The 9,409-nt window shown below is 52.2% G+C and overlaps 1 protein-coding gene across 6 annotated transcripts; it reads left to right on the forward strand.

Annotated features, from left to right (window-relative positions):
- Positions 1-19: 19 nt before the first annotated feature.
- SIRT3 (sirtuin 3) lies at positions 20-6,338 on the forward strand. Of its 6 annotated transcripts, XM_055814674.1 has the most exons (8): positions 37-237; positions 326-479; positions 1,454-1,651; positions 2,229-2,461; positions 2,624-2,724; positions 2,938-3,099; positions 3,491-3,700; positions 5,419-5,768. In XM_055814674.1, exons 1-8 carry the CDS (start codon positions 207-209, stop codon positions 5,437-5,439), a joined length of 1,110 nt encoding a protein of 369 aa, XP_055670649.1. In that variant the 5' UTR covers positions 37-206; the 3' UTR covers positions 5,440-5,768. The 6 variants fall into 6 exon arrangements, with proteins under 6 accessions (XP_055670653.1, XP_055670649.1, XP_055670651.1 ...); XM_055814678.1 differs by lacking the exon at positions 326-479 and having other exon boundaries at positions 20-237; positions 5,419-5,589; XM_055814676.1 differs by lacking the exon at positions 3,491-3,700 and having other exon boundaries at positions 5,419-5,589.
- Positions 6,339-9,409: the final 3,071 nt, after the last annotated feature.

Here is a 9,409-nt window from a genome sequence, read left to right on the forward strand (position 1 = left end):
CCCCCCCGCCCCGCGGTAGCCATGGCAACGCCTTGCCCCCCGGCCTTCCCCCCCGCCTCCCCAAGCACCCCGAAACGACACGAATCGACCCAAAACGGGGCGGCGGGGAGAGGCCGGGAGGCTGCCAGAGAGGCGGGCGGGAGGCGGGCGCGCCTACTCGGGGCATTGCGGTAGCGGCGCGGCGGGGCTCGGCCGCTGCCCCGGCCATGGAGCGCGGGGCCCGGCGGCTGGCAGCGGGTGAGCCCGCGGGAGGGGCCCGGCGGGGGCTGGCGGCGGGCATGGGGGGCGCCCCCCGCCCGGTCACCCGCTCTGCGCTTTCTTGCAGCGTGGAGGAGCCTGTGGGAGCGCGGCCGCAGGGACGGCGGCGGCCCCAAGGACGGCGGCGGCCCCAGGGATGGCGGCGGCGGCCCGGGGCGCCCAGCCCGGCCCCCCCTGCGCGCTGCGCACAGCGAGGCGGCGGCGGGCCCCGCAGCGCCCAGGTAGGGCCGCATGGCTAGGTGGGCCCGGCACCTCCACCGCCGGTGCCGGGCCCTGCTGCCCGCCGGGCCTCCGCACCGGGGGCCCGACGGAAGGAACCGCCGGCGGCAGCGCGGAGCAGCCGCCTCTCCGCGGGCGGGAGGGTCGCCCCGTGAGACAGAGCTGCCCGGGGGCTCGGGCAGTAGAGGTTTACCGAACACTGAATGTAGCTCTCCGGGAGCCTGGTCTAACGGGACAGAGCCGTGTCCTTGGGAAGGCCGTGTCGGGCACACCGAGGCCGACACTTAATGAGCTCGGTAATTGCTACTTGCGGGCTGCAGAGATCTAGCAGCCCTCTCTTGGCTTTTCCAGAGTCCCACGTCTCCTCTGGACCGCTCGTAATCTTCCCAATTAGTGCATGTTGGTGCAGGACAGGCTGTTCCTTGAGACGATAATGACTGTTTTCAGCCCCATCTGTACGTAGTGCTGACCTGTGATTCCTTTAGGCATTTGCTATTTCCACATGGAGCTCGCACACAGAGCCCTTGGAGGATGTAGAGAAATGACCATGTCCGTGCCAGCCTGGGCTGCATTGTCCCAGGGTGACCACATCACCCTACAAACTTCTTGAAACTGAGGACATAGAAGAGTCTTCCATATCCCAAAAGCAGTGTAAATGGACTGTGAGACTTGTGAGTCCCAGTGCTACCGCTCCCACAGCCCTGTGTCCAACCCTGTCCCAAAAAAAACCTCTCACTTGTACCCCTATGACATGGTATTTTTAGATCTGCATAAGAAAGCACAATGGAAAGTATCTGCTGCTGGGGTACAGATTAGACAAGCAGTTAAGCTTCCTTCTTGTTAACAAACTAGCACGCGGTCCTACCCAGGGAAGAACTTTCTGTGAAATTCTTGTGATGCATTTCTCCCTGAGCAGTTTTCAGCTGAAGTTGCTGTCATTACGCTACCTGTTGTGCTTTGTCTCTGTTCCGAGCAGGATCCAAGGGACCAGGCCCTTCTCTCTGTCTGCTGCTGCCAGGGCCATTTTAGGAATGGGCAGGTGGGGAGATGACGGTGGGAAGCAGAAGCTTACCCTGCGGGATGTGGCAGAGCTAATTCAGAAGAAGGAGTGTCGCCGAGTGGTGGTGATGGCTGGCGCTGGGATTAGCACCCCCAGCGGCATCCCGGATTTCAGGTAACACCTCCATCATTTCATTTGTCCTTTTTCAGCGCTGCAAGGGACAGGATCTTCAGTTTAGATAATGCTGGAGCCTACTACTCCTCTCACCCCTCCATCTCCTTCTCCAGCCAAAGGCAGGCTGGCATCACCAGTCAGACTTTGCACCATTCCTTGGCCCACATCTTCAGGACAGTTAAGTCATGCCTGTTACTTGATTCCGTGGCTGCACTCGCTCCGCCACCTTGGCCACCAGAGCAGCCTATGTGGCCGTGGCACAGGCTTGAGACACTCCAGCTAAAAGGGAGCGTGGTCTTCACAGCGTACCAGCGTGGCCCTTCCCTCCCTCTGGCTGCAGGCACACCTCTGCAGCTGGGAGAACGTGGGCTGGCAGTGGAACAGGGATGTGAGTCACGTTCTCCTCCTGTGCAGACGTAGTTTCAGCTGCTCTCTCAACAGGCAATGGACAGTACAAAGCAGCCAGAGAGAACCCAAGGACCTGGCTGGCTGCTCTGTCTCATCTTGGCCTGGCTCTGTGGTGGGTGGCATCTTGTCCTGTATTCTGACTACCAGCCCTGCTCTCCTCTCCTTGCAGGTCCCCAGGGAGCGGCCTCTACAGTAACCTTGAGCAGTACAACATCCCCTACCCAGAAGCCATCTTTGAACTGATGTATTTCTTTGTCAACCCTAAGCCCTTTTTCACTTTGGCCAAGGAGCTCTACCCTGGCAACTACAGACCCAACTACACCCACTATTTCCTAAGACTCCTGCATGACAAAGGGCTCCTCCTGCGCCTCTACACCCAGAATATTGACGGGCTGGAGAGAGGTGAGTTTTCTCTTCCCCATCTCTCAGCAGCAGCGTGCCAGGAAGAGACAGAGGGTGAGAAGCAGAATGGGAGGCAGGACTGGGGGAGTGCCCAGTTCATGTGGAGTTTCTGGTTCAGTCCGCTCATGCTGAGCTGGTCCTCTCCTACACACTGTGTTCCAGTTGCTGGGATCCCTCCGGATAGACTGGTGGAAGCCCACGGCACATTTGCCACTGCCACTTGCACGGTCTGTCGAAGGAAGTTCCCAGGAGAGGACTTCAGGGTGAGCGGTCACAGTTGGGCACTGACACATAAATTAATAGAAGGAGGAGAACCTGTTGCAGGCCTGTTATTTTTCCCTCCGGGCCAAGAGGTTTTATTGGAGGGGACCAGACTTGGGGCTGAATGTTGCTGTGAGGATGTGTTGTGGTTCTGACCCTGCTTGTACAGGTATGCGCTGCCCTGTAACCAGTGGTGTTGGGTGCTCTTGCTTCAGGGGGACGTCATGGCAGACAGGGTCCCTCACTGTCCCGTCTGCACTGGAGTCATCAAGCCTGACATTGTGTTCTTTGGCGAGGAGCTCCCGCAGCGCTTCTTCCTGCATGTGACAGACTTCCCCATGGCAGACCTGCTTTTCATCATCGGAACATCCCTAGAGGTCTGGGACAAAGGGAAACCCTGGCTCACAAGGAGAAAAAGGCACATGGAAAACAGAGCCCAAGGGGACTCGGGAGGAGAGAGAGGGTTTAGAGGAGAAGGCAACAACCTGGTAAAATAGAGGTACAAGTTGAAGTAGCAGGGTAAGAGGTAGGGTGCACGTGCTCTGAGACCCCCTGAAAACCTTGTGTGGTCCTGGAGAGCAAGAGATGAGTTTCGTGGGTGCCTGAGGAAAGACCACCAGTGGCATCCACAGCCTGTTCAAAGCTGAGGTCGCTTAGCCCACAGTGGGAGAACCGTTAAACACAGTGTTTACAAGCTTAAGGTGCTGTGAATTCGTGCCCTCAGTGAGGTGACGGTTTCTCTCTGCTCCTTGGGTTGCCTTCCTTCAGGTGGAGCCCTTTGCCAGCCTAGCAGGAGCTGTTCGCAGCTCTGTTCCCCGAGTCCTGATCAACCGAGATCTCGTAGGACCCTTCGCCTGGCAGAAACGCTACAATGACGTAGCCCAGCTGGGGGACGTGGTCAGTGGGGTCGAGAAGCTGGTGGATCTGTTGGACTGGAACGAAGAGATGCAAACACTAATTCAGAAGGAAAAAGAAAAGGTGGGAAGGGGCTCAGAGCCCTGCCTCCCTCCCTCAGCCTCTTCATTCCTTGTGCTGGCATTATTCCAGGGGGAGCAGGTTTGTTTGCTGGGGGTTAGACCTGCACCACAGGCACAGCCATGCCTGCAGCCTGCATTCACAGAAAAGGACCACAGAAAGTGCAAAAAGGTTTAAAAAAAAAAAAAACCAAAACACAAAATGAAACTTCAGTGCTGTTTCACAGCAGAAGTGCCACAGAGCAGTGCTGCGTTGATGAATGTTTCAGGGGTAGAGAAGGGGAGGATGCAGATCTTCCAACCTCAGATGAAATAGGAATATTGAAAAAGTCAGGCTCTGGGTTGAACGAGAGCACTTTAGGGCTTCTTCAAGCAACAACCCACTCAATTACTGAAAAGCTTCCTGTTGATTTTGTCTGGTTTTTCAGTTTGTTCCCAAATACACTGAAAAAGCCCTATAGACAAAGGTATAGTTTCCTGGAGCTGGAAGCCACCAACCAGAAAATCCCCTCTGTCACCTGTACCAAATATCCAGTACAATCTTGTAAGTCAGCAGAGGACCCGCTTTTGTACTTACACAAGACATGGGCATGCTCTTCTTCAGGCAGCACTTCCCCCAGATGTGTGCAAGGAGACTGGAAAAACTCCACTAAATTGTGCAGACACACAGTGGGATGCGCTCTCGGGTGCTGAAGCTGCTGTTCAGGCACTGGCTTTTACACTTTTTCCCTGGCTGAGTGCCTGAGCAATGGCACATTAACATGAGTAACTCCTGAACTAAACCAAAGAGCAGAGCCACACCTCACCTTAGTGGAGCTTTCCTCTTTCTGTATGTTCGCTTAGTGGACTTGGTTTCATTTCTAGTGATTTTTCTGGTCATCGTGAGAAATAAATCATAGCAGTAAAAAAAGGGAAGCTCTAATCATGCTGTGTCTGAGACCGAACCAAAGTGCTCTGCAGTGGCCAGGCATGCAATGAACAGGAAACAGCAGGCAGGAGTGAGGGTACTTGTGTTTCACCTGAGAGCACTGAATTGTTAAAGGCATTTTCCTCCACTGGTCATTTATTTCCCTGTGCCATTCTTGCATCTGTAATCTTCCAGGATCTTCAGAAGTGAGAAATTGTAGGAGAACAAGTTTTTAATTACTTTGAATTTAGTGCTAATATTAGTTATTACATTAATATAGACGTCCTGGGAAGATTTTTCCACATTTGGCATTGCTTTTTAAACTTTTTTTTTTAATTTAAGCAGAAGTTGTAACTTGTGGGCCAGGCCAGCTCTTCCGCTTGTGTAAATGGGCACAGCGGTAGGGTTCTGCCAGCTCACCATAGTAAGAAGCTGTGTTAAAAAAAACACAGAAGTTTTTTTAACAGATACGCTGTCTGTACATGAGTTCCTCGACTCAAGACAAAATCCAGCTTTAAAATTCCCATTTTAACATGCAGGTTGTTTTTCTTTCATCAGATCATGGGGTAGGAATGAATAGGAATGTTAGTCGTCTTGTCAGGTTTTTGATTTTCCACTACAAACCATTTTGCATTTGTATGAGATCAACCAGCCCTTGGTTTAATGCTCTGTGCTGCTCTAAATCACTGATGCAAATGTGGTAAAACACAAAATGCTTCTCGCTCTGGGTGCTAGGAAGCATTGCTGGCTGAGCTAACAGGGGCTGGAAGGTTTGAAACACCCTAGCGAACACTGTGTGGTCTTTCTATTTTTAGCTGGATGCAAAAGACAAATAGGACAGCTGGCTCCCTGCTGCTGGAGAGCGATGTTCACCTTGAAAAGGAGAGACTGTCATGCCCAGCACGGGCAGAGAAAAGAGACTGTGGCAGGGAGCGGTGGAAGAGGCCATCCAGCTCTGCAGCAGCAAATCCACACAGAACTGGCACGCTGGGGAGGAGGGGATGCCCGTGGCTCAATCCAGCTGGGCTGGAAGCGGAGCAGAGAGGCCCTCGCCCATGACGGAAGGGAAGCTGAAGGGAGAGAAGCCCAAATGCCAAGCTGGAGACTGGCTCTGCACATGAAGGCTTTCCTGCCTGAGACTTCAGAACAGTTGATGTAGCCACTGCTCCCTCCTTGTCTTGCTTCATGTTGGCACCTGCTAGGGGAGGCTTGCCTCTTCCGTGGCCCTGGCTGTCGCTCCATCAGCGCACCATTTGATGATGTCCAGCCATGAGAACTTCACACCAGTAACTGGCTGGAAGCTCGTGGGCTTGTGCCAGCATGTCGGACGAGCTGTGCACAGGCAGCTTGCCATTTGGGTCTCCCTCCTTCCAAGCCGTCCAACCTTGGAGACCCTCAGAGGGCCTGGCTTTCAGCGAGCAGGAGTTGAAAATGCCACGAAGGTCAGGCCTTGAGGCAAGGCAGTCTGGAGTGAGTGTTCCAGCTCCCCACATGTACCAACTCCCTTCACAGCTCCTCCTCAGATACTCTTCTCTTCGTCATGATCTTTCAGCTGCTGCAGACTTGTAGTGTTTATTCTTCAGATGGAAACTCTGCTAATCAGGGGACAAATGCTATCAGGGCTGGAGGGGAGCTTGTCCCCCATTCCTGTTCAGAAACACACCAGCTTGAGCTGCTGGAAGAGTTTTGAATCGGTGTAGTGTTAATTATTTAATAATAAAGAGTTTTAATTCTTTTGCTGATGTCACCTGTGGGTTTTTCTGTAAACTTTGCACCTTCCCTAGTATTCTAACACATTCTGTGCCACTCACCACCACTCCTTTCACCTGCTTTTTTATTATTTTATTTCTTTTTAACCTTACACAAGTACCTTTCCTCCCTGTAACTGCTGTCCCAGAGAGGGGCAGCATCAGTCAGAGCACTGCAGTGATGTCCTGCTCCTTCCCGAATGTGTCCTAGCAGATGTACTTTGCATATCACTGGCACAGCAGGGCCTCTTCCCTGCCATGGAGCATGATTTTCATCACCCCAGCACCTAAATGTGGCTGTAGAGATTGAAGTCACACTCAGGTGGCCCTGGCTGACCCATATGCTTATCACAGCAACTGTTCTAGAGGCAGCCCTGGCTCAGTACCAGCTCTAAACAAGCACAACAAAATGCAAAGCATTTTGTGCCACTGTTTTGTTATGGTTCCAAGCAAAGGGAATAAAAGCATTTGAGCACACAGCTGTGTCTTACCAACACAACACTGGAACACTGTTACTTCTATGCCTGAAAGCTCTTCACATGGCAAAGCTAGAGCCTCAAAACACTGTCTCTTATGGCTATCTGTTTATGTAATTAGAAGGTTTTGGACCTAATACTCATCCACTATAAATCAGACTAGCCCCAGGGATCCCACAGAATCCTGGTACAACACTGCTAATGCTACAGGAACAGAGCTCTGCGCTTGGTGTCCTAGCTGCTTGCTTAGAATCACAGAATCATTGAGGTTGGAATAGACCCTTACGGTCCTTGAATCCAACCATTAACCCAGCACTGCCAAGTCCATCACTAAACCACATCCCTAAGCACCATATCTATATGTCTTTTAAACACCTCCAGGGCTGGTGACTCCACCACCTCCCTGAGCAGCCAATGCTTGACAACCCTTTTGGTGAAGAAATGTTTTCTAATATCCAATCTAAACCTTCCCTGGCACAACCTGAGGCCATTTCCTCTTGTCCTGTCACTTGTTAGCTGGTAGAAGAGATGAACCCCCACCTGCCTACACCCTCCTTTCAGGCAGTTGTAGAGAGTGATAAGGAGAGCCGCCTCCTCCTCCAGGCTGAACAGCCCCAGTTCTCTCAGCCACTCCATGTAAGACTTGTGTTCCAGCCCCTTCCCCAGCTCCGTTGCCCATCCCTGGACACACTCCAGCCCCTCTATGTCCTTCTTGCAGTGAGGGGCCCAAAACTGCACACAGGGTTTGAGGTGCAGCCTCACCAGTGCCGATTACAGGGGGACAGTTGCTGCCCTGGTCCCACTGGCCACACTGTTTCAGATACAAGCCAGGATGCTGTTGGCCCCCTTGGCATACAGCCGGCTCATGCCCAGCCAGCTGTCAACCAGCCCCCCCAGGGCCTTTCCCACCAGGCAGCTTTCCAGCCGCTCTGCCCTAGTCCGCAGCGCTGCGTGGGGCTGGTGTGACCCACGTGCAGGACCCCGCACTGAGCTGTCTTGAACCTCGTACAACTGGCCTCGGCCCATCGGTCCAGCCTGTCCAGATCCCTCTGCAGAGCCTTCCTAGCCACAAGCAGATCAACTTCCCAACTTGGTGTTCTCTGCAAACTTACTGAGGGTGCACTCGATCCCCTCATCCAGATCATTGATACAGACATTAAACGGGACTGGCCCCAGCACTGAGCCCTCAGGAACACCACTCATGACCGGTTACCAACTGAAAGAAAGGTTGAACAAGAAAAAGAAAGGTTTAAGCAAGTCTAAATGCCTTGAAGATAGGTTTGAACAAGCTCGCATTCAGATGAGCAGACTTGTTTATCCAAACGCACAATTTAAATATAACTGCATGTTCCTCCTTGCAGCCAGACCAGCCCAGCAGCTGCATTTGAACACACAGCCGCAAGAAGAACGGTTGTTCTCTCACTTTGCAGAGCACCAGAAGCCTCGTGGCACGTCGCTTTGCAATGAAAACTGTGGCAGCATCTTGTTTTTAAAACATACCCTGTTCACAAACCCTCACTCCCAAAGCCCCCTGTGCCAAGTTCAGCCCTTGCACCAGGGCTTTTCAAAGCAGGGCCTGTCAGTTGCAAGTCAGGAGTTTAAGCACAACAGAGAAACAGAATACGATACCAGAAGCACTGCATTAAAGATACACACGCTTACTTTTCCTTTTGCATGGAAAGCTTTAAGAGATGGAGACACAGAGGTCTGCATCTTCACATGGAAGGTCTGCAGTGGGGGGTTTTGCTAGTTATTAAATAAAAAAAATAAAGAAAGAAGGGGAGAGATGCAGTTGGCCTAAAAACTCCAGCTGCAATACACTGACGCTATTCTCATGACAGAAGCCTATCCACAAATTTTAGTGGGTCAGTTTTACATAAATTTTGCATACCTCTGGGAGAGCCTGGGACTTAATCATAACTACTGAAAAAAATTTTAATCACTTAAGAACTAAACTAAATTAAGCATACCTTCAGCTTTTCATGTCATAGAGGCAGTCTTCAGAAAACAAGCACCAACTTCTAAAAATACACAGGCAGAAATACTTGCAAACCCTCTGCTCACCTCGGCTGCGCACCGGCAGCCTCCCCAGACCCAGCTTTCCTGGGTGCCCTGTGTTGTGCCCCACTGGGGAGCCTGGTCAGCCAGTCTGCCTTCCCACCAGAGCCCCAGCTCTGCTGCACGTGCTGCCCTGTGGGGACTCAGAAACCTCAGCAAAGCCAGATCATTGAGGGTGGCTCACGTCCTGCAAAGGCTGAGCAGCAAATCCCCACTGCACAGACAGAAAATAGAGCTGGTGTGCACAATTTTCAACCATTACAGAGCATTTATAGAGGAGATGAGGAACAGTCCTGTAAACAACTGTGTGTTGTGAGGCCTGAGGGGTCGAGCTAAAAGAGTTTTCCAATCCTCAGGCTTCAATGCTTACTCTAACTTTGGGATGCTCTATTCAGTTATACTTAGTGCAGGGAAAGGTTCTGGCTTAGCCCCAGTTCAACGCCACAATTTTACTTCCCAAAAAACACCGTGAAGTTCAGGGTGATCAGAGTAGAACCATCTGCTAATAAGAAAAAGCCAAAGAT

The sequence above is a fragment of the Falco peregrinus genome, chromosome 9 (genome assembly GCF_023634155.1).
Source record: "Falco peregrinus isolate bFalPer1 chromosome 9, bFalPer1.pri, whole genome shotgun sequence".
Lineage (NCBI taxonomy): Eukaryota > Metazoa > Chordata > Aves > Falconiformes > Falconidae > Falco > Falco peregrinus.